General features: G+C 43.1%; 3 protein-coding genes across 7 annotated transcripts; 1 reads left to right on the top strand and 2 right to left on the bottom strand.

The window, feature by feature from the left end:
• Positions 1 to 532: 532 nt before the first annotated feature.
• Positions 533 to 4,313, top strand: LOC110488943 (c-Myc-binding protein). Its single transcript, XM_021561436.2, has 5 exons — positions 533 to 671; positions 3,235 to 3,307; positions 3,402 to 3,450; positions 3,768 to 3,897; positions 4,010 to 4,313. Exons 1-5 carry the CDS (start codon positions 657 to 659, stop codon positions 4,052 to 4,054), a joined length of 312 nt encoding a protein of 103 aa, XP_021417111.2. The 5' UTR covers positions 533 to 656; the 3' UTR covers positions 4,055 to 4,313.
• On the bottom strand, positions 4,157 to 6,771 carry LOC110488936 (gap junction alpha-9 protein-like). Its single transcript, XM_021561423.2, has one exon. It carries the CDS (start codon positions 6,759 to 6,761, stop codon positions 5,271 to 5,273), a length of 1,491 nt encoding a protein of 496 aa, XP_021417098.2. The 5' UTR covers positions 6,762 to 6,771; the 3' UTR covers positions 4,157 to 5,270.
• A 4,034-nt stretch (positions 6,772 to 10,805) lies between these two features.
• LOC110488922 (rhomboid-related protein 2) lies at positions 10,806 to 19,152 on the bottom strand. 5 transcript variants are annotated; one of them, XM_036947532.1, is made up of 9 exons: positions 18,617 to 18,998; positions 17,244 to 17,495; positions 15,880 to 16,028; positions 13,762 to 13,874; positions 13,258 to 13,358; positions 13,094 to 13,154; positions 12,905 to 12,966; positions 11,966 to 12,157; positions 10,806 to 11,820 (listed from the first exon to the last, which is right to left on the bottom strand). In XM_036947532.1, exons 2-8 carry the CDS (start codon positions 17,478 to 17,480, stop codon positions 11,981 to 11,983), a joined length of 900 nt encoding a protein of 299 aa, XP_036803427.1. In that variant the 5' UTR covers positions 17,481 to 17,495; positions 18,617 to 18,998; the 3' UTR covers positions 10,806 to 11,820; positions 11,966 to 11,980. The 5 variants fall into 5 exon arrangements, with proteins under 5 accessions (XP_036803427.1, XP_021417085.1, XP_036803419.1 ...); XM_021561410.2 differs by lacking the exon at positions 18,617 to 18,998 and adding an exon at positions 19,005 to 19,152 and having other exon boundaries at positions 10,806 to 12,157; XM_036947524.1 differs by lacking the exon at positions 18,617 to 18,998 and adding an exon at positions 19,005 to 19,042 and having other exon boundaries at positions 10,806 to 12,157; positions 17,244 to 17,519.
• Positions 19,153 to 24,588: the final 5,436 nt, after the last annotated feature.

The raw sequence follows: 24,588 nt of genomic DNA, 5'->3' as shown, positions 1-24,588 counted from the left end.
TGGAGACTCTTACCTCCCTCACTAGCTTTAAGCACCAGCTGTCAGAGCAGCTCACAGATCACTGCATCTGTAAACAGCCCTTCCAACTACCTCATCCCCATACTGTATTTATTTATTTATCTTGCTCCTTTGCACCCTAGCATCTCTACTTGCACATTCATCTTCTGCACACTTTACCATTCCAGTGTTTAATTGCTATATTGTAATTACTTCGCCACCATGGCCTATTTATTGCCTTACCTCTCTCATCCTACTTCATTTGCACATGCTGTATATAGATTTTTCTACTGTATTATTGATTGTATGTTTGTTTCTTCCATGTGTAACTCTGTGTTGTTGTATGTGTCGAACTGCTTTGCTTTATCTTGGCCAGGTCGCAGCTGCAAATGAGAACTTGTTCTCAACTAGCCTACCTGGTTAAATAAAGGTGAAATTAATCAAATAAAAAGTGAGAACTGTCTGTGTGAAGACTACAAAATCACCAGCAGAGGGCAGAAAAAGACAGTACAGAAAGTATTTAAATAAACTACACTGCGCATGCTCTAAACCCGAGCGTGCTTGTGTTGACGTCAAGGCTAACAGGGAAAACTGTCTGTTGCAGGCAGTGAGAGTCGTAAGAACCTCAGTTAGCAGTAAAGTTTAACGTTAACTTCATAATGGCACACTACAGAGTAAGTGGACTGCATAATAATGTTTTACATTGGCGTGAGTAACGATGTAGTGTGTAAAATACAACAATGGCATTGTAAAACAACCAGGAGAGCTTAAAGTTTTGCCACGCGTTAGTGTGCTAATTTAGCCCTTTACACATTTGCTAGGTAGCGGACTAAACTCCAATCCATGGTGAAGGAATTTTCTGATGAATTTCACCAACTGAGTGGAGCCGAGACCAGGCTTTGTGGAATGTAGTCTCAACTACATCGATTCGCTCAAGATTAACACTTTAAAAAATAATAATTATGAAACGCCCACCTTGTACCAATGACTTTCTTTGTGTGCTAAAATCATACTTTTCCAATAAACGGTAATCAAATACCACAGGTACAGTCAGTTTCCAAACCCAGAGTCACAACATCGCGAGACTTCAAAGAAAGCTTGCGAAACAGACCAAACCGGGCAGGTTTGGGATGTAAAATGAGATGAGTGAAAATGTTTTCCGTAGTTCATTTTCTTGAAATCTAAAGGCACAAGCTAGATTCGAGCCAATATCTTAAGTAGTTGAACATGTTATTAGTCCAATTTCGTGAAAGTCACAAACTGGCACGTTTTAATTTTCGTCAAAAACAACTTTATATCAAAGGACTGCCTTTGGGTTGATGGGCTGCACATGCGCAGTTCAGCGTGAGACGACCGTTCGATCCGACAACGTATTTCTACGCATGCGCTAACATCACCATGAAGTCGCCTACAGTGTGATGGAGATTTCAATTGACGGAGCAGTTTTAGCTTATCTTCATATTGTACTGCCTTTGGGGTAATATTGATACAACCACGGAATGTTTCCTTGTTGAGATTCATTTAGCACATGCGCATTTGCGATGAGTTGCCATCTTAGAGCAATGAGCAAACAGTCGGTTGTGGTATTTGAATGAACGTATATTGAAAAGTATGGATTTAAAGCAAACAAAGCCACTCTAACATGAGTACAAGTTTTATAATTTAAAGTATTGACCTTGGGCGAATCGATGTAGTCTGAGCTAGATTACCACAAAGCCTGTTCTCGGCGACACTCAGTTGGTGAAGTTAATCAGAAACAAACGTCACCATGGAGTTTAGTCCATTACTGGCTCGCTAACTTAACCTGTAGCTAGATAGTTTATTACCGAGGTACAATACTCAGTTTGGATGTTTTTTTCAGTACACAGTAAGGAAGGCTATAATATTTATAGCAATCATACTAGTCCCATTTAAGCTTGAATTAGGTTCCTTGGTGGAATCATTGATTAGAAATTACTGGACAGGTGAAAGCTGTGGTGTGGTGAAGCCCTTGAGTTCACCTGTTCAATCATGTTTTATTAACAGTGATTACATCAAGGGAGGTATGAATGCACAGGGTCTTGTTCCTTCCCTTTCTTGGGCAAAATGGTGCCAGCAAACATCTAGCAGCATCGTGGATGAACTAGCTAATTACGGAACCCTGAATAAATTGGAAGTAAAAAATCAAATCACATTTATTTGGTCACATACACATGGTAAGCAGATGTTAATGTGAGTGTAGCGAAATGATTGTGCTTCTAGTTCCGACGATACAGTAATATCTAACAAGTAATCTAACATATACAAAACAAGTACCTCATACACACAAATGTAAAGGGATGAGTAGAATATGTACATATAAATATATGGATGAGTGATGGTGTGCAGCATAGGCAAGATGCTGTAGATGGTATAGAATATAGTATATACATATAAGATTAGTAATGTAGGATATGTGAACATATTAAAGTGGTGTTATTTAAAGTGACTAGTGATACCTTTATTAAGTCCATTTATTTAAGTGGCCAGAGATTTGAGTCTGTATGTTGGCAGCAGCCTATCCATGTTAGTGATGGCTGTTTAACAGTCAGATGACCTTGAGATAGAAGCTGTTTCAGTCTCTTGGTCCCAGCTTTGATGCACCTGTACTGGCCTCGCCTTCTGGATGATAGCTGGGTGAACAGGCAGTGGCTCGTGTGGTTGTTGTCATTGATGATCTTTTTGGCCTTTCTGTGAAATCGGGTGCTGTAGGTGTCCTGGAGGGCAGGTAGTTTGCCCCCGGTGATGCGTTGTGCAGACTGCACTACCCTCTGGGGAGCCTTGCGGTTGAGGGCGGTGCAATTGCCGTACCAGGCAGTGATACAGCCCGACAGGATGCTCTCGATTGTGCATCTGTAAAATTTTGTGAGTGTTTTAGATGACAAGCCAAATTTCTTCAGCCTCCTGAGGTTGAAGAGGCACTGTTGCGCCTTCTTCACCACGCTGTCTGTGTGGTTGGACCATTTCAGTTTGTCAGTGATGTGTACGCAGAGGAACTTAACTTTCCACCTTCCTCAACTACTGTCCCGTCGATGTGGATAGGGGTGTGTTCCCTCTGCTGTTTCCTGTAGTCCACGATCATCTCCTTTGTTTTGTTGACATTGAGTGAGAGGTTATTTTCCTGACGCCACACTCCGAGGGCCCTCACCGCCTCCATATAGACCATCTTGTTAATCAGGTAATCAAGTATCATTTGTCTCCATGCCAATGTGTCTACAGGCTTCAGAGTCCAAACGAGAGCAGTTTCAAAGATACCTGGAGAAGGCTGGTGTCCTTGACAGCCTCACCAGTGGTGTGTTTATTTCAAATATTTCATTAACTTTAATTGTTAATTTTATTTGACCTACGCAAATTACGAAAACGGCTTGTGCCTTTCCTTATTACAGTGCTGGTGGCATTGTATGAAGAGACGGAGAAACCCAACAATGCGCTTGAGTATCCTTTTAAAAATGTTTGCTCTGTTTTTGTAATGAATATTTCCTACATAATGTAGACATGTATAGCTATGTTTTTGGAAGGTGATGAAACTCCACTGAGGCCCCTCCTCACATTCAGAGTCTGACCTTTCTGTTGCCTTTAGTGGTATAGCAACCCGACGTGCTCACACAGATGACAGAACAAGTGTTGACTGTCACAGCTCATGATGGGATGCTTTTCTAAAATATAAAAATTACTCATTTTCAATGACAATAAGATTGAGAATGAGTTGAATTCCTCCCTCAGCACACTGCAATTTCTTTAATATTATCCAGTTTCCTCAAGCAGCACTTGGGTGTGGCTGGCCAGGAGTCTGCAGACACTGAGGCACTCCAGCAGGACCTAAGAGACATGAGGCAGAGGTGTGAGCTGCTGGCCGAGGAGAACAAAGGACTCAAGAACAGGGTAGGCCTGCCTATGATTATTTTTCATTGAGTGTGAAGATCTGTACATCGTAGGCTTGAACTTTTCAAAACGAACAAAATAATTGAATCTCTGTTTTTACACACTTCCTTAGCTTCAACGCTATGAGCCTACACAAGAGGATGGAGCTGCCGACTAGGATGTGCCTCGGCTTTATTGAAGTAATTTAGTTAGAAACTCAGATTTTTAGGGCGAGTCGAAACCAACAACTGGAGGCAAAGGATTTTATTCACCTCTGTTCTTTTTTCTTTTTTTTTTGTATATTTGATATATTGAAATATAATAGCTTTTGTCCTTTGACTGTCTCCCCTCATAAAAGCAAACCCCCCTTTTCTGCTTTGTGTACTTAACCTACTGTACACCAATGTTTTGTATCTAGTAAACAAACATTAACGTAATGGGTGTTTTCCTTTTTAATCACGTTCACATATTTGTTACAATATAGAAATCTTACCTCATGATATCACTTTTGTACTGTGTGCACACAGAGGCTCTGCTGGCGTTACTTGAAATGCATAAGAAACTGAAATACCCCACAACCCTTAAAAGAAAAGCTGTGCCTAAAAGAACGTGGAGGGCCATTGTAACCGTCATACATGGTTTTACGATGATAGTATGGACATACAGTAGTTAATGCAAAATAAAAACCAAGATATATGCTTTTATAAATATGAAATTAGGTCATTCTTTCATGCAATGTACATATACATCATTTAGTCTACATACTCTATTTTCAGTGGTCAAAAGCTACTTTGGCTGCGTTTAGACAGGCAGCCCAATTCTGATCTTTTTCCACTAATTGGTCTTTTGATCAATCAGATCTTTTCATATCAGATATTTTTCAGAGCTGATCTGATTGGTCAAAAGACCAATTAGAGAAACAAAATTCTGAATTTGGCTGCCATGAGGACATATTTTCATGGTTTCTCTCTAAACAATGGTGTTTAAAATGAACTGAAACCTACAGAAAGCATTAACGGTGTCACTGCTGTGTGATCTGTACTGTTCCAGTGTTTTTCTCTCTTAGCCACAACACATTTAAAAGCAGGTCAATATTCCCAATAGCTAGTCCCCACACCCAATGTTTGATCTACTGTGTCTTACGTCATCACAAAGCATGACGGAGGCTTTGAAGCTGGTGAATACAAAAATAAACCACCACATAGAGATCAACAGAAACAGAGGTGACATCTTATAAAACACATCTATCCATTTTGCTGGACTACTGCAACAGATTTCCCTCCGAAGCAGTTCGCACAATGTCACAACTCATGTCATGTTCTTCTGATCCCTGTGTTTGAAATAAAGTATTTTTTTTGTCTGAGGGACAAGGGATAAGGTTTTACTCTTAGCATTCAGACTTGTAAGTCTGTAGGAGCTCGCCTACTACTTGCGTTGCTTGTGGATGATGGTCGGCGATTGGAAGAGGGTGTTCTCGGACTGTGCTGTGACCCTGAACTTGAGTCCCCCAGTGAGTCTGGGGTGGAGGGACGCATTTTGGGTTCCGATTTCGACGCAGTCCGGGCTTGGTACCCACCACTGGCCTTAGCACCCCCATAAGAATCTGTGTCTGAGCTTTTGCCCTCCACCACTGTGGAACAATTTGAGGGAGCGTTGACCCTCCATGTTTTCCTTCCGGCGCCTACTAGCAATGTCGGGCAGGAGGAGGCATGAGATGCATCCCTTGGGCGCCTGGGAGAGTCTGGGCTCCCCCTCTTCTCTTCCTCGCTGTGAGGGGGAAGGTGTGCAGACTCCTCTGGCTCCTCCTGCTTTGGCGGGGTCACTGAGTCGCAGGGCGGTGAGCGGCTGTCACTGCTGGTGTTATTGGAGTTGGAGTTGTGCTCCGTCGGGCTATGTGCAGCATCTTTGAGTTCTTCCACGCTCCGTTTACCAGCCAGTTCACCCTGAACAGGGAGGAAGGCAGAGGGGTTGATAAGGGGGGGGTAGGTGTGACCCTCCTGGGCCCGCTCCAGTAGGAGGTTGTAGCCACTGGGCGCGGAGGCCATGGTGGGATTGCAGCCGGAGGAAGCAATGCCTGTCTGATGCACCACGGAGTCTTTCTTGGTTTTGCTTGAGTAGAAGTCGTCAAGCTCGTCTTGCAGGTGTGGATAGTAATCCAGGATGCCCTTCTTGACCTTCTTGTAGCCCAGGTGCATGATCTCCAAGATGTTTAGGAAGAGGGAGACTACAGCAATGCATTGCATAAAGACCATGAAGACACTCTTCTCTGTGGGCCGGGAAACGAAGCAGTCCACCGCGTTGGGACAAGGCTCACGCTCGCACTTGAAGAGAGGGGAGAGCTGGAAGCCATAGAGGATGTACTGGCCCGTTATAAAGCCTACCTCCACGGCGGAGCGGGTAATGATGTGGGCCACGTAGGTGCGCAGCAGGGACCCCGACAGCGGAGCCTTGTTGAGCTTGCCTTGCTCCAGCTGCCTCACCTCTCGCTCAATCGTTTTCCGAGCAGCCACCATGTCCACGTCCACCAGCTCTAGCTCGCGACGTAGCAGGACCTTCTTTTTCTGCCGCTCCTTCTCCAGGGCTCGGAGGCGGTAGAGAGCATGGCCCATGTACACCAGTGAGGGCGATGAGACAAATATGACCTGAAGGACCCAGAAGCGGATGAGGGAGATGGGGAAAGCCAGGTCGTAGCAGACGTTCCGGCACCCGGGCTGCTCCGTGTTGCAGATGAAGTCGGCCTGCTCATCGTTCCACACGTCCTCGGCCGCCACACCCAACACCAGCATGCGGAAGATGAATAGAATGGTGAGCCAGATTTTTCCCACCATAGTGGAGTGGATATGCACCTCCTCCAATATCCCCCCTAGGAAATTCCAATCCCCCATCTTTACCAGGGCATCGTTGTGTCTGTGAGTGGGAGGCAGAGAAAGGATCGAGGCAATTTTGTCATTTAAAGAGGCTATATGGAACTTTTGCCATTTTGGATGGTTCTTTAGCCCAAGGCCCCTCAATGGACAGAAATATTGCTCAGAAATTCTAATTGGACATAAAGGGGCATTCCTCCCCAATAATGAGCAAAAGCATTGTTTTTTTTTGTGAAATACAACATTTATTCATATTAATATCTATATATAAAACATTCAACCAACTTTCAAGCCACAATTTGGTGTGTAACAATTAGCAACTGAACTTTCTTACACTAGTATCTTCAAAAATACATCATAAAAAGTACATGTAAATGTTATTTTCTATGCAGTTTGTTTTAAAACCTGTATTTCATTAACAAATACTCTATGAAAAATATATTATTCCACAGACTATTTTAATCCCACAAAGGTTGATTTACCAATTAAAATAATGCATCAGTCCTTTCATATCAATAAATACAATTTAAAACTAAACTTGGTTAAGTCATTGACATATAAATAATGAATTGTAACATACCTTTATCAGGGGAAAAAAAGGCAATGTACATCGAAGACAGATGTAAATTTACAATGAATATGGAGCATCACATATTTGTAAAGCAGATATCAAAATGTATGAATAAGCAAGCCGTCGATTATCATGTTTATTATTTGCCTCTCTTGCTCCTTTCAGTAGTCCTGTTTTGCCAAAAATAAAGCCATTCCCCTCGGTGATTTAACTTATAAACAATGAGAGAAATCAATGAGAGAGTCATTTCCATTTACCTTGCAGCAGCATGGACAGACTGCCGGTGATTTGAATCCCCACGGGTCATCCAGCCGCGATGAGGCCACCAAAAAGCTTTAAAAGAAAATCGTTTGTGCCCCCTCCACATCTGTCGATGCGCATCACCTGAACTTCTGTGACCCAAATTTTACCAGGGTTTCCAGTGCAGACAGTACACCACGTATGACTGAACAGTTGAGACAGCTGCCAGTGCCAGATTCTGGTCAGTCAGCGAGATAAAATCAATAATCAGAGTTCTACCAATACAGTACAAGATAAATCATAGCCACACAGCAATTGTTTCAGCCTATTCATGCTTGCCATTTATTGATTCAGGGTTATAGGTTAGTTAAATAATGTCCTTAATTAAAAAGAAACAGTGGAATTACTTGGTTAAAAAGATATTTGGCTTCTCCTAAAGGACTAGCTGAACTTAAATTTCAACAGTCCAGTGTGGCTTGAATGTATAGCTAGGAATATAAGAGTGAAGCATGGGAAGGTGTTGTACTGGACAGACGGCCTACTTATTAGGTTCCCTCTTGTCTGCCGTCTGTAGAGTCTATAGGCTATACGCCATAGCCCCCGTGAGAGATGTTTGGTGCAGTTTATATGATGTTTGATGATCATGGTATACATAGGCAATGTGATGGGAGTTTATTTTGAAATCAGTTACTGGTTCTGGTATCCCTCCCAAACAACATAACGCTATGGGACTGTGCCACAACTCTTTCAGATCTATAGTTTTTTACTCTTCTAATGCAATCAATGGGTCATGTCCGATTTCATACTCTGGTGCTTCCCCTCTGTAATTAAGTTGTCTCTGGCAGTTGACACAATATTTGTATTAATTTACAAGAAATCGATTACTCTGGCTTGTTGCAATTGAAGTCAGTCCATTCAGGAAGTGAGTTGAATTTAAAATCAGAACTTTTGACATAAATAGCTTCTCCTTTTCAGTTTATTGAGAAGTAGTGGAAAAGAGTCCCTTTTTCATTGAATTGGAATTTCAGTTTACTTCTAAATTGACTGCCTCAATTCAAATTGAGCCTAAACCTGAATACCACAGATGTTAAGGGTATATTCAAAACTTTGTCTGCTTTTTTTTGTCCAGGAGTTGGCATAATCCTGCAGTTACATGGATCTGTCATTTTGTCTATCAACAAGTAGACTAACACCAATAGGAGTTTGCCAATCTGTGTGCTGTGCAATTGATGTCTATTAGGGATGGGTGCGAGTACTAGATTAAAAGTTTATATTCTATTACTAATAATCAAATTCCTGTACACTAAATTTAGAAATGTAACTATAAAATGCAACATGTCAAGTGTTGGTCCCATGCTTCATGAGCTGAAATAAAAGATCTCAGAAAGTTTCTGTACGCACAAAAAAGCTTATTTCTCTCACATTTTGTGCAGGCATTTTTTTTACATCCTTGTTTGTGAGCATTTCTTCTTTGCCACGATAATCCATCCACCTGACAGATGTGGCATATTAAGCTGTATGAGGTGCACTTTGTGCTGGGGACAATAAAAGGCCGCTCTAAAATGTGCAGTTTTGTCACACAACACAATGCCACAGATGTCTGAAGTTTTGAGGTAGTGTGCAATTGGCATGCTGACAGCAGGATTGTCCATCAGAGCTGTTGCCAGAGAATGTAATTTTAATTTCTTTACCATAAGCCACTTCAACTACGATTTAGAGAATCTGGCAGTAAGTCCAACCAGCCTCACAACCACAGGCCAATTGTTACCACGCTAGCCCAGGACCCCCACATCCGGCTTCTTCACCTGCGGGATTGTCTGAGACCAGCCACCCGGAAAGCTGATGAAACTGAGGAGTATTTACATCTGTAATAAAGCCCTTTTGTGTGGGGGAAAACCCATTCTGATTGGCAGGTCCTGGCTCCCCAGTGGGTGGGCCTGGCTCCCATTTTTGTTCTGTATATTTAGCCGGTTAAATTTATAAGCACTGCCACAATTTCAAGCTCTGTTTATAGTTTGTGGAGTGTATCAAGTGCAGTGAAAATACATGACGCTTTCTTTTCAGTTGTGTTTCAGAACAACCAGTAATTGGAACAACCAATTGCATACAGGATACATTTCCTTCAAACCCGTTTCACTTCAAACTAATATGAGCGTACTGAAAATAATTGTTCATGAGAGTACTCAAACACATTCTTTCAAATGCAATCCCTAATGTCTATCTCAAACACTTTCCAGATTTCCAAAGCACCTCCCACTCATTCATTTTAAATTTGGCTCAAGAATCAATTACATATATCTACTGGCCCAAATCCAAACATGTTCTACTACTACCTCCCCATGATGAGTAAACCAGATTGTCATGCTCTAACTAATGACCTGCACAAAAGGGAAAATGTGAAAATATTGGTTCTCAGTACAAAACCTTAACCCCAAATCCTGGGTGGATTATTGCTGAGCAGATGGTGTGCCAGTCTGGTTCTGCTTTACTACAGGAGCTAGCATTGTTCAATCCCAAACAGACTGGTACCCAATATAGACTGGGTACCATTCACCTGAGAACCCTGTGTACTGCCCTGAAATGGTCTCTCTTTAGAATATTGGTCAAATCATTTGGCAACACTAGGGGGATTGATTCACTTTCCAAATGAGTCGGATTCAAATACATTTATAGTCAGGGATTCACATTAGGTGAACCTTGTTTGAGGATTTTATTTAGCCTATTTTCCAGCAGTTTGTTTAATTTAAGAACCAATATTTATGACAACTTGGCCATTACTAATTTATCAGTACTTTCTGAAGTTCATTATCCCTCTTAACCAATGGTTTAAGTGTCCACAAAGCAGACTAGCAAGCACACAATTAAATAATGGCACTGTATTGATGTTCCGAGTCTGGAACTATGGAATGTTCCACATAAACTGGCTAGAGTGGTGGCTGTCATTGGGGTACGATCAATTGTCTTTTTTTGAAGCCACTGTTAGCTAATAATAGAAGCGTGGCACCCTAGGTCAGGTCAGACATCAGTCAAGCAAATATTCTGCTCCGTACCCATTCACTAACCCCCATGTCTGGCTTGCTATAGGCCAGATGAATTAAGATAGTTCATCTTGACAAAACATATTTGTCGTATAACACCAAATAGAGTTTACACAACAAAAAAACTAAAAACTAAAACTAAAAATAATCCAATAATTTTCACAGAGATCGGATTATGCGTGGCTTTGTCAACACAGATCTAAGATCCGAAGGGAATTTTGGAAATGTAAAATAACATTTAATGTAAAAGTGCTGAAAAGATACAAGATTGAGTCTGGAGATAAAAAAAAAGAGCTTCAAATACAAAACAAGTCATTTACAATTGGAATGTTATGCTATCTACCTGACATTTACTTTGAAAGTACATTGTAAAAGTTGTAATTACATAATAAATACCTAAAGTATGTATTGGTTTCTTAGAGGTTTGTTGAACCGCCATTTGGTTTCACATACCAACTAACAAATATCACCACAAATAAGTTTAGGAAAAACATTTGAAGATATCACCAATAAAAAAATATGCCATACAAATGGCATAAGATGAGGCCTTTTCAATGACCTTTTCATTTTCCTCACGGACTGTCATACTAAACAGTTATGTAGACTAATACACAGTGGCACAATGGAAATTATATAGACAATGCCTAATATACATTGGAAAGTGCTGCCCTCTACTGTTCCACTGTACACAAACATCCTAAACAACCAAAGGATTAACAGACTGACTGAAATTCAAAACTGCTGGCAAGTAGCAAAAGCTAAAGAGAAACACAAATGAATATCATGCCTTCAATAAATTATACTTGAAAGAGGCTTAGCCAAGGATATGTGAGCAGATTAACATTGATATGTGCTATTGTCAGACAGTGTCTCATCCTGTCAACAGGGAAGTGAAACAATAACCTGGCATTGGGCCATTCTCATGGCTTGTTTACGAATTGACACGCCTTTAACCAACAGATGACACACTTGCTCCTGATGGCTTGAACATTCCCCCAAAACACACCTAAACACACACACTTGTAGGCCAATCTAAAACTTAGAGGAAAGGACCTGCTTGGGGAAATAATGTCCTACCTCATTGACTAATCAGGACAAACATCATCTGGAAAAAAATACCCGTAACACCAATTAACTGAGGTATATTGAGTTCAGTACAAAACCTAGAGATCAAATTAATAATGCATTTCATTATCAACATCACTAAAAAAAAACATGTAACAAAGATCATTTGCGCTGAGTGAAATACTACACTTCAACTAGGAATCCCTCTTTCAATTTAAATCTCTTCTCTCCTGCAGTAGAGGTTTACATTTTTTTAGATAACCTACCAAGTCCCTGAAATGTCCTATTTCCGTTATTCAAAACGCATTCATTTGTATAGTGTGAAATTATGCAGGGGAAAGGAAGAAGTTGAAGAGCACAGCGAACAAGAGGAAGACTACGTAGCCGACTATGCAAAGCCAGAAGCGCGGGTCCTTCAGGAGCTTCTGGTTGTAGGCGCTGAAGAACACGTAACCAATGGTCATCCCAGCCACTCCTCCTCCAATGTGCGCCACAAACGAAACCTGAGGGAGACCAGGGAGAAGTCTAATTTCAGTCTAATTTTCCCTTCAAACCAACAAAGTCATGCTGTGCTACAGCCTTACAATTAGCATCCCCTGCCCTTTCGCTGTGGTTAGTAGTGGACAGTAAAAATAGCAGGACCAGTTTAAATGCAGACAGTACATTTGAAACCGCACTTCTCACAAAGACCAAGGAAACATCAAATAAAAGCAAGATGAGAGAGGGGAAGTAGGTGATAGATTAGTAGCTTATAGCCCAGTCAGTTAGGCTGCTGGAAAGACAAACAGCTGCAACCCTTATCTTGCTCTCCGCTTCTCCTAAAGCAGAAAACAAAATCAAGGATCACACTCATCACAGTCTAGTGACAGGAATGGCTTGGGTGCAATAATTCAGGGGGAACAGACAGGATGTGTGTGTGACAGAGTGTGTAGAGGGCAATCTGGTTTAGAGATTAGTCAGTCCTGTGTAACTGTAAGCCGTATAATGCAGTTGGGTGGTACTGCTACTGCAGTTTTTTTTCTCTCTAGTTTTCTATTTAGGCACACTGATAAAAGCCAGATCTACTCATTGTTATATTGGTCTAGGGTTGGACTTCGCGTAAGAGCCTCTCCAGTTGTGAACTAAAGACTGTTCTAAAAAAGCATTGCTCTCTGCTGAAACAATACTTATCTGTCTGTGGAAAATCTTTCAATGCCATGCATTTTAAGAAGAGAAAGGGCATGCAGGACAAACAAAAAAAGATGTCTTACCTTCAAGCCAACGTCGTGAGTAAGAAATCTTCTGTAAAGGGCGAATCCGACATCTGTCCCGACTTGAGAAAAAAAACATTGAACGTTTAGTTACTGAAATACAACCACAGAGGCGTGGGCGCTGCTGGAACAGTAAACCTTGAGGCACTGGTGGGAAAATAAGTCGAGTGGATCTAGGAAGGGACCTACCGATAATCACAATCACTCCAATACGAAACACTCCAAGGAGAGGAATCATCTCTCTGAAGTTCTGTAGGCCAGGGAGTTACGCAAGAGGAAAGAACAGGGAAATAATGAGAGAGAGAAAAAAAAACCTGCTAAAATAGTAGAATCAGCAGTTAGCCAGAACTCACCACAACAGCGTTCATGAAGTATCCACCTATGAGGGCATATACCCCCCCAGAGGCCCCTACCAGAGCACTGTGGGGATCAAATATGGAGCTGGCCAGGGAGCCTGAGGACAACATGCATGAGAAGGTCATCTATAGCGTTATAGACATTTCAGCCATGAAACCCAAACAGGAAAAATCGAACTTTTGAGAAGCGAAAGAATGTCAGACTTAAGTGTGAAACATGATTACCATCTACACAGCTCTGTGCCTGTGAGTTGCTAGCATTGTACAGTCATGATCAGCAAAAATCCAGAAGAGGTATGTAACAAGTGAGCTAATAATAACTAAGGCAACCTGTCGCGCACATTGCGTTGGTTAACCAATCGCATGCTATACTATTCATGTCACTAGCTAAAACAGAGTCAACTTAAAAGCAACTTCATTCAGTCGTAACAGACCTTTTAAGACAACTGTGTCTAATTGATTGTGCGTCAATGGAAAAGGTGGGTGTATGTGGATGCCCACCTGCTAGGACGCCTGCCATGTAGACCATGCCCACTTCAAAGCCTTTGTGGACCAGCTCCAGCGGGATGCCCAGCAGTAGCTGCATCACCAGGTTGCCCAGGATGTGCTCCACGCTGTGGGGAAGGAAGACATAGAGAGGAGATGGAGACATGGGAGTTGAGACTTAGGAGTAGTGGTGGCGCCAGGAATTTTTCACTGGGGTAGCTTGGTCATTGCAAAGGGGTACTTGCAATCTATGAAGTACTCACACACGCACACAAGCTAAAATACAAGCTAGCTAGATACTATGTGTACAATGGTAGCCTCTGCGCCCTGAAGCCACAGAAAATCTATCAGAAGCAGAAGTGTCAGCTGGTAAAATTGCCAACCAAAGTGAAAACAACTTTGCATTCTAGCATTAAATATTTTCCAGCTAATAGGGCGGCAGGTTGCCTAGTGGTTAGAGCATTGGGCCAGTAACCGAAAGGTTGCTAGATCGAATCCCCCCTGAACAAGGCAGTTAACCCACTGTTCCTAGGCTGTCATTGTAAATAAGAATTTGTTCTTAACTGACTTGCCTAGTTAAATAAAGGTTAAATATTTTTGTTGATGTTGAAATATCAACGTTAAATCGGATAACCACCAGCTTCTTATGTGGCTGCGAGAAAAACTAGAACGCAAGCGTCAACGGCCAATCCAGTAGGGGCTAGAAGCTATAGTCAGCTTTTATTGGTCAAAATCGACACGATATCGCAGAGTATATGCATAAAGTTCAGCTTTCCACAACTTTGGTCCCACCCTGTTCACGCTCCCTCACGTCACCCAACTGTCCCCCCCCCCCCCCCCCCCCCCCCCCCCCCCCCCGCCCACTTCACTAAAAATGAAATGAGGCTCCATCGTTTCGTCACCCACATCATGTTATGTGGATACGTAAGGTCAGGCTGCCTATATGAAACAACACAGTTAATGTTAACTGCAAAACGTTTAGCTTTTAGCTGACGGCTTGGTTGGCACGTATTTGCAAGCAGAGTACATTTCAACACATCCTCAAAAATATTATTTTTACCTCTTAAATTATTTCTGGTAAAAAGTCATTATGGGGTACGTTCCACAATTCTGGAGAAAAAATGCTATCGAAAATCTTCATAAAAGGCATCAGGTAGAAGTAAATTAAGCCATGAATACGAATATAATTGTACATATCTTAAATGACCACATTTTCATGAATTTGATAATATAAGATTGAAGCCCATTCAAAAACAGCACAGGACTTGCACCAGGAAGTAGGCGAGACTTTCATAGGGTATAGCTAGCTATAAGCAACTTTTACATAGTCCGAAGATACAGTATCTCAATTAACAGGATTTTACAACCATTCAAATTCATGAAATTCTGGCTTAGCCAATGAGGAGGCACGGCGTTATGTAGGCTGTGCCGTCTTGCTGAGCAGTCAGAGCACGTTCGTGAGAACAGGATTTTGAGAGAGAGAAATCCTGTGGATTTAGCACTTTGTGACATCGGCTGATGTAAAAATGGTTTTATAATTACGTTTGATTGATTTGATTGAAATATTTTAACTTTCGTTATATATTGACAATTTAAAACAGGCCTATTCTAGAGGGGGCTTCCACCACCATCTTGCTACCCCCTAGCACTGCCAGTGTGAGAGTATGATTGAGTGGATAGCCGAGTGAATGTCTTACCAATGAATCAGAACCTGTGGAAAGACTCACAAACACAAACAACGTGCACACTGCTCTGAAGAACCCAGAACTGCTTTAGCAGTGGCCAAATGTTATATAAACAGATGATATGGGAGAGAGTGAATCATTTCAGTGAGATGTGGCAAGAGGAATGACCTGCAATGCTCTACTCTTTTGGACACAGATTAAGCCACAGGAGGTTGGTGGCACCTTAATTGGGGAGGGCAGGCTCATGGTAATGGCTGGAGCAGAATCAGTGGAATGGTTTCAAACACATGGCTTCCATGCGTTTCATGCCATTCCATTCGCTCTTATTATGAGCCGTCCTCCCTTCAGCAGCCTACTGTGGATTACGCCTAGTCCTTTACTAAAAAGTTTGGTCAATGGTAAATCTCCAGTGGGTTTGGGCATCTGTGTGAGGTGAGGTGACCCTTACCCAGCGTGGACAAACATGTAGGAGACAAAGCGCCACGCCTCCTCCCGACGGTCAGACTTGTAAGTGAGAGGGCTGTTCCAGATGCCCTCGCCCAGGGTGACCCACTGCTTCTGTGGCTTCCACACCGCATAGTATATAAACACTGCTAGCTGTCCAGACAGACACAGGTTAGATCAGTGACTAGCTACATAATGACAGGAGGGGTCCTGAAAGGCTAAAACAGTTGCTTTAAATGTAGCCATGAGTCAGCCTTTTGCATTGTGTTGCAGTATGGGCAGAGCAGACCATTATAGCAGAATACAAACATACTCCAAACTGATAACACACAATGGCAACAAAGTTAATGAGAAGAGCAGAGAGAACCCTAGACAAATTCCTTTAACAAACTGTGTCGACGTCGCACATTTTTCTACTCACAAACTCATTTCACCTTTAATAACTAACACACATCTCAATTATTTTGCCATAACAAGCTCACCATACTACTAAAATATCTGGGAAATGTCATGGACACGGTGTATGATCACAATCACATTCCTTGGGAGGATAGCCTTAAACCCTGGTCCCAATGTTAATTGTGCTCAAACTCTATTTTCATTGAGCCAACGCATAGGTCTAGGGATTGCTCTAAGAATCTTGGATGAATTCAGACATTGAGATGGATAAGCTGGCCGAGACCTCCCACAGCAGAAGGAGAGAGAGGAATGTCTGGTACAAGAGCTTTTCAGTTTGGACCTTAGCCACATCCAAACTCAGAGAGTGTGAATACACAAATACCAATGGTTGGCCATTTAATCGAGCTCGCCAGCTTGTAGTCCTAAAAAACGGAAATGAGTTAACTCTGATTCGTTCAGCCATTCCTATGGGGGAAATTAATGGGGAAAGAATAGGGTTTTGGGATAAACATAGAAAATAAGGTCTGAGGTTAACACAGGCCAAGGAGAGACGTTTTATTCTAAGAGATAATATCAGTCAGTTAAAATGACCTTTATGAATTATGAAGCCTTTGTACTTTATGTGCTTCAAAACTCACAAAAAGTGACATTAGCTGATTAATTTTATCTCATAGAACAAAACGTATAAGATCTCCTAAGCCTGTGTTTACCACAGACCTTATTTCTGGCATTTATTTTTTTTAAATACATTTCCCCATAGGCTTTGTCCAATGAACCATGGTGGAGGTATAATATCAGCTGCACCTCTCTCTTTAAATACCATGTCCAGAGCATTTCCTGAAATCGAAAATTCACTCAGGTATAACACAATCATAACAACGTATGCAGATGCAAAAGAGGCTACTTGTTGTCAATGCTGCGCTGCCATTAGTAGGATGCGTATTAACCATGATGCGTTTTAACCCTCACCTCTCCGATGCTGATGAGGATGATGAAGATGGGAGGGGGGCAGCAGTTGGCTCGCTCCCGGTACTGTTCGTGGAGTTCTTCCGGAAGCATCCACTTGGAGATGGAGCGATGGAACCTCTCGCAGCATCCAACCTTCCTATTCCCATCATCATCACCTCCCGCATCCCCCATCTGTCTCCCATCTCTGTCTACAGGGTCTACGGCGAGGGGGTCCTGCTCTTCAATGTCTCTGTCCATCACTCAGATCGTAGCCTAGACAAATAGAGTGGATGAGTCCTACAGTCAAATGAATTGACAGGAAGAACACAATACATTTCAGATCTCTATGAAAGCATGTCATTGTCTTTTCAGTATTGTGGCGATAGACACTGGTTTCCTAGACACGGATTAAATTGGACTTCATCTGTGTCTGGGAAACTAGACCACAGGCAGAGGATTTTCTTATGGAATAAAACCATTAAAAGGTGAGGATTGCACCATTCAATGTAACAGCAATTGATTTGTTAAGAGTGTATGTTGTGTAAAATGGGTTAGTTTTGTTAATCTGACGCAAACCCAAGGGTGAGATATTGTCTTCCGAATTATTGGTTGAGTAGCTACAGGGTTAACGACACATTAGTGAGGTATTTGATGCTGTGATAAACATGAGAAAGAGCTGAAGTTCAGCTTTGACGTATACAATTGTTGTCTCTAGGGACAATTACAGTAGCTATACAAATCTTCCTGGAACACAGAGCAGATGCTTTTTGGAATTATCCTAATAAAGGGCTCCCCAATTACATTCAGCCATGGGATGATATTTACTTGAGCTGATGGTCATGGGGCCAGAAAATGTACTGCAAGAATCCCAAACAGATATAGTATTTGGCAAAAACAATAATTAAAACATTGATTACATTGGGATACAATCACATATGCCACTCTATTAATGTGTGGGAATACTGGGTAACAGATTTTTTAATCTGGGGGGGGGGGGGGGGGTACAAATAAATTCGGCCACTGTAGGGTCAATATGAGTGACAGAAATACAAGTCCATCAATACAATTTCAAAGTTAATTTTCTGCCACTGTAGGGTCAATATGAGTGACAGAAATACAAGTCCATCAATACAATTTCAAAGTTAATTTTCTGCCACTGTAGGGTCAATATGAGTGACAGAAATACAAGTCCATCAATACAATTTCAAAGTTAATTTTCCTAAGCCCTTTTTTTGACAACGTGGCTTTTTTTTCAATTTACCTGTATATGAACCATGTAAACGTAACCCACACACACATGATCATGTCCCATTCAGTACAGAAGTTGGTCTACACATTTTCCGTAATAACTATATAGCAGGCAATGGTGTTTGGAAAGTTTAGAAGTGACTTACGTGACGTTACTGATTGGTAGTGCTGTCGTGTAAAATGATTCAACTCAACGTTTCCACTAGCATCTTAAAATATATAAATTACTGTAGAAGTTTCTCTTTAATACTTTTTATTTAGTTTTTATATTTTCAAGCAATTCTAAAACAGTCCGGACATTCCAAGGCGCGTAAAACCCTCACTACTGTCCTTGGGAAAATGACGGTCAATTCTGATAAATGACTTGAGATAATTATAGACCTCCCTTCGCTTTTCCTGCTACGAACTTCCTTCCTTTTCCAAACAAACCACTGAAGCACCCCCACTTGAAACGAATAGACTACTGAATCTCATTTCATAAATCTAAAAAGTTGAATGTAGCGCAAATTTCGCAGGCATTTTGCAACAACTCACCTGCGCTTCCGGTAACACCTGAGACCGGTGACGCCATCATGGGCTTGAGGCTTTGGCTGGAGGTCCCCATTGATTAAATGTCCTCCATCAACAACATATTATTAAAAGTGTGATATGCATCGTTGTTTCGTGGACCACAGACAAACGAGTCATATACTTGTTTATCAACGATTCTGGTGTTCAAATATTTTAATTGTTCCAAAGGAAAAGCTTGTTGTACTATCAAGCATCCTATCAATGCAATTTCTGCACAATACGAGTTGTACCACTAGAGGGTGTAAGAGCCCATTACAAAAGAGAGACACCCATAATTATTACATTTTTTAAAGTTTTACATGTACTGACTATTGGGCTGCTTGTTGATTTTCACATATACACCCAGTGATGCCAATTTAGCAATTTTGTTGTTAGATTTAGCAACTTTTCAGACTACCCTGGCAACCTTTTTTCAAACAGCACCTATAGCAACACATTTAGCTACTTTTAAACATTTATTTGGAACTTTTAGCAACTTTTGAAAAGTGACTAAAATGCTCAAATGCATGCATTTTCCCTCTAAATGACACAAAAAAAACGATATTCTCTGTCACACACTCAGTCACAACACACGTGTCTGGCTGCAAAAGTGCATTGTGAGTGACTTTTGCAGCAGGGGCTCAGCTCGTGCACATGCAGCAGCAGGCCAGAAGCAATTTCAGCAAATTGCAAATCAATGTTGGCTGACTGCAGCAGCACGGGTTCGAGAGCCAAACCCAAGGAATATAGTTGGTCACGAATGTTTGATCTTGAACAGAGCTTACAACATCAATCAACATGTCTCAATCAAAACTGTACAGCCAGAAGTACAGAAAAGAGTGTGAGTCTGTCCCTGAACAAATGTCAAATCATATGTTTTGCAGAGATGGCCAGTCAATTTGAGTAATGTTATTGTGTATTCTACGTAATGACGCATTTTACGTAATCACGCAAAGACGTCACAACGTCATTTAGCAACTTTTAGCAACAAATCAACCTGCCTCTAGCAACTTACCCTGAAAATTATTTGGCAATACTGTATACACCAATCCTCTCAGATCTTCATAAGTGCCCATGGGGGTAGGAAGTAGTGTTAGATTATACATTTTGGAATTGTCACAATAGTTATCCCCAACTTGATAACTCCTCAAGTCATAGAGTGCATTTGGATATGGAACGCCATTTGGGTCTTTGCTTGTCAAAAAATATATACGTCAAATAACACTAATTGACATGTCAAATAAGCTTGTTCACCAATCGGGACCTGAAAATGACTGACTGCACGTCACATTTAACACGTTGATACATTTTTTACGTAGTTATCACACATTGATTACACTAGAAATCCTATTCGATATGTCACAACGATTCACCGGTATGGTATGCTATGATGCTAGTAAAGTTTTGTCTCGCGCACCTGCCGCTGCCGCACGAGTGCAGACACACTTCCCCATAATAGTGATGGGCATTCCGGCCCTTTTCAGTGAGCCAGCTCGTTCGGTTCAGATCACCAAAAAGAGCTTTTGGCTCCCAAACGGCTCTTTAAAAAAAATATGTTTTGTATTTTTTAAAGACAGTTTGCAATAGTTTTACTATGGTTGGTGTTAAAACAATTCTCATTAAATTATTAAATGAAATCATACTCTACTTTAACCACAATGTATATAAAACATGCATCGGTTTGTTATGAAAAATGAATGCTATTAAACATTTGCATTTAAAGTATAACTTTTTAATGTATTGTAATGACCTGGCTAGATCATAAAGGAACAATTGTCCAGACAGAGGATTGAGTTTACGAATTTACGGTTTATTAACCCAACTTCACACAGGCTACTGTTTGGCCGTAGCCCACGCCAAATAAATGGACGCCCAATAAATCCATCGTGACCTTCTCTTGTGAAGGCCAGACGTAAGAGAGAGAACAACGGCTAAACCTGGTCTTAACTTCCAATGCTCCATTACATCCCCGCTGTCAGAGTGTCGACGATGGTCTCTGCCTCCTGGTCAGGCAGAGCATAGGCCTCGGGCCAATAGTCCATGGCTATGAGCACCAAGCGGTTTCCACTGTCTGTGGTGGGGAACAGCCCCACTACATCCACTCTTACCCTCTCCATGGGAGCCCTCACTGGGAACTGTTGGAGCTGAGCATGAGAGCGGCCTGGGGGATCCTTTCTCGCTGTGCAGTTGTCATAGTGGCGGCAAAAGTCCTCCACATCCCTCTTGTGCTGCCCCCAGTAAAACTCCTGACGGAGGCGGCGGAGTGTTTTTGTGACCCCAAAGTGTCCAGTCCGCACCCCCCCATGAGTGCTCTGGAGCACAGCCTCCCGCAATGCTTTTGGGACCACCACCTGCCACCTCTCCTCTCCCGTAACTGACTCCTTCCATGCCCACTGTAGCACGCCATCAGCCATCTCTCAAACTTTGACCACAACCCTTTGGTCGCGAGTGAGAGCGCTGCCACCTCTTCCCACTGTAAAACCGGCTGCAGGTCTGTGTCCCGTCCCTGCTGCTGCCCCCATTCAGCCACATCGACAGTCTGCAGCTCACAGCAGACAGGCCCACTCGCCCGACACACTGTGGCACAGACCCCCTCTGCACACAGCTCTCTCTCCCGTCCCTCTCTCCGCTCACAGTGGCGGCACCCGTCTGCAGTACAGGGCCGACGGGACATGGTGTCGCGTTGGAGTGGCGTGCCCCTGCCCTGTGCACCACTGTGAAGTCGTACGGCTGAAGCTCCTCCAACCAGCGTGCCACCTGCCCCTCTGGCTCTCTGAAAGACATGAGCCACTGGAGAGCAGAGTAGTCAGTCCGTACAGTAAAGGGCAGGCCACCCAGGTAGTACTTGAAGTGTTTGATGGAAGCCACAACAGCAAGGAGCTCCCGCCAGGTGACACAGTAGCGGCGCTCATGCTTGTCTGAAGTACGCCACCACTCTCTCCCCCTCTGGCTCCACCTGAGCCAGCACCCCAGCCATGCCCACATTGCTTGTGTCTGTGTCCAGGATGAGGTCAGGGGGGCGAGCACGGGGTGCTGAGTCTCTGCTACTTTAACTGTTGGAGTAAAGGGTTTGTTGGGTTGAGTGAATGTGACATTCGGGGGGGGGGGGGGGGCATGGTCCGGCCCACCACAGCAAAAGGCTCCATCAGCTTGCCCTCGTCTGCTTCTGGGGGAAGTGGAGCCTTGCTTCCCCGTCTGTGCCGGTGGGCTCCTCCTGAAGATGATGGTGGTTGGGAAAGAGAGCCACACTACCCGGTCTATGCGGACCCAGAGCCGTTTCCCTGAGCTCTGGGGGACATGGGGCAATCCCGGCGCAGATGGCCTGGCTGGCCACACCCCCAGCAGACCCTGGGACCAGGGCGTGTGTTTCGTGCCGCCTGTAGCGACACAGCATGAATGAGTTCAGTCATTTCAGCCACCCATGCAGGCTTTTCTAGCTCTGGGCTGCTCTGCCCCCCAGCCCGCACAGTGGGTCTGTCTCCCTGCACCCCACCAAAGCCACAGCTGAAGCTCCAGCCACACCAGCTCCCTCTCCAAGGCTATCTGCAATGACTCAGGATGAGCCAGCTGGGTCTGTATGCGCAGCTCCGTAGGAGAGAGCGCCTGTATGAACTTTTGTTACCTGTGCTAGCTCGCTTTGCACGGAGGGGGGCATGTGAGCATATGCCTGCCGAGAGAGGCACTCAATCCGTGAGGCACAAAGGCAACTGCAGTTCCCTATCTTCAATTCCCCCACCCCCCACCCCCCAACGGTTGGTAACATGTTGATTGGTCAGCTGTTTGAGCCAGTAAAGGGTGCCTTGCTATTCTTGAATGTTTTCTCTCTGTGTGTGTGTGTGTGTGTGTGCATGCGTTCGTTCGTCCGCCCGTCCGTCCGTCCGTCAAGGCGGTAGCAGGTTGTAAGGGCTTAATGGTGTGATATTATGGGTCAAGTACTGTAGATAACTGACTAGAGGACAGAATAAGACCTGGTAAAGAACTTCAGAGGGATGACTGGCTCTCATATTGTCTACACCTGTGTCTTCTGGAGATCAGCATTTTTTGTGACTTTGTGGTCAGGTTCAGTGGCGGTCAGTGCCGTTTAAGATGAGGGAGGATGATGATTTTTTCTGAGCATGGCCTTATTTTTATTACAGATATTGGATGAGTGTCATACATATTCCATTCACCTTGGGCAATGAAACATCGATAGGTTAAGTCTACTAAATGATACTCAAATGTTCCCTGTACCCATCATGAGGTTGCTACAACCCAGCCTATGAATGAAATTATACAACGTAGGTGCACAGGTAATGAGAATGTTGAGTAATCAAGGTGACTGACAGTGACACATTCAATACCGCCCTGTGATACTCTTGCCTGAATCTAGCTGTTCTAGAGGGGGGGGGGCTCCCGCTCTTCCCCCCTGGCGCTCGATGGCGCCAGGCTGCCCTGCATCACGCACTCCTGCCATCATCAATCAGCGATATTGTATTCACCTGGACTCACTCATCACCTGTTTATTACCTCCCCTGTATTTGTCAGTTCCCCTGCTCTGTTCCCTGCTGATGCATTGATTGTCTTTTCTTTGTGTCACCGGTTTGCTGATGCTGTTCCATTTTTGTTCCATGTTCGTTATTTATTAAATGTTTTACTCCCCCTACCTTCTTCGTCTCTCCAGCGTCATCCATGTGACATAATGCAGAAGCCACTGTTAAGCGGAGCAGAACAGGGGGACCCAAGAGCAGACTCAGACGAGGAAACAGAGATGAATGAACCAAGGTATTTATGTAACACAGGGAGATATGGAGTGCAGATCCGGGGAAGCTTGGATGAGTTGTAGGAAACCAGATGTGGAGGCTCAGGTTGGAGTGAGCTGGGTTGAGACAGGGTAAACGGGTCCGGAGGGGAATCCAAGGGAGCAGAGGCAGAGGCGCAGAGAGGCAGAGGCGCAGAGAGAGGGAGAGAGAGAGACCCCTAGGGGGTGTGACAGACGAGCGGTCTAAGTCGCTGGATCAAGGCACCAATCTCTTCGGGGGCGTGGGTTTGAATCCCACTGCTGTCAGTGGACTACTAACTGGAACAGTTGGATGTACTCTAAAGAGTAGTTTGAGAAACACTGGTATAAGCTGTTTGGGCCAAAAGGTAACCGGAGCCCACAACTGTTAGAAGATCAAAACTTTGACCTAAATGTCACTTTTAGAAAGGTAGTCAAACTGTCAGTCAGGGCTATTGTTGGCTAGTTGCTTTCTGGGTATAGACCTTTAGACGCAAAGTGCATTGGCTCATGAGTCAATAATTGGCATGCATTAAAATAAAACGTATTTACATAAGTATTCAGACCCTTTGCTATGAGACTCAAAATTGAGCTCAGGTGCATCCTTTTTCCATTGATCGCATCCTTGAGATGTTTCTACAACTTTATTGGAGTCCACCTCTGGTAAATACAATTGATTGATTGGACATTATTTGTATAGGCACACCTGTCTGTTGACGTGACTATCATTAATGTGATGACTGCTTTTTATCGAAAAATTACATACCATGTTTAAATTAATCATGTAACAATTAACTCATTAGGAATTTGGGG

The sequence above is a fragment of the Oncorhynchus mykiss genome, chromosome 2 (genome assembly GCF_013265735.2).
Source record: "Oncorhynchus mykiss isolate Arlee chromosome 2, USDA_OmykA_1.1, whole genome shotgun sequence".
In the NCBI taxonomy this organism is placed as follows: Eukaryota; Metazoa; Chordata; class Actinopteri; order Salmoniformes; family Salmonidae; genus Oncorhynchus; species Oncorhynchus mykiss.
This window is presented reverse-complemented; position numbering and strand designations above follow the sequence as displayed.

Excerpts from the sequence above, each read along its gene's own strand:
- LOC110488943 (XM_021561436.2), top strand. Across the intron at positions 3,308-3,401 it reads CCTTGACAGCCTCACCAGTG|TGCTGGTGGCATTGTATGAA; the intron begins GTGTGTTTATTT and ends TCCTTATTACAG. Across the intron at positions 3,451-3,767 it reads AAACCCAACAATGCGCTTGA|TTTCCTCAAGCAGCACTTGG; the intron begins GTATCCTTTTAA and ends AATATTATCCAG.
- LOC110488936 (XM_021561423.2), bottom strand. The coding sequence starts at position 6,761 with ATGGGGGATTGGAATTTCCTAGGGGGGATATTGGAGGAGGTGCATATC.
- LOC110488922 (XM_021561410.2), bottom strand. The coding sequence starts at position 17,480 with ATGGACAGAGACATTGAAGAGCAGGACCCCCTCGCCGTAGACCCTGTA. Across the intron at positions 16,029-17,243 it reads TCCTCATCAGCATCGGAGAG|CTAGCAGTGTTTATATACTA; the intron begins GTGAGGGTTAAA and ends CTGTCTGGACAG. Across the intron at positions 13,875-15,879 it reads TACATGTTTGTCCACGCTGG|CGTGGAGCACATCCTGGGCA; the intron begins GTAAGGGTCACC and ends CCTTCCCCACAG.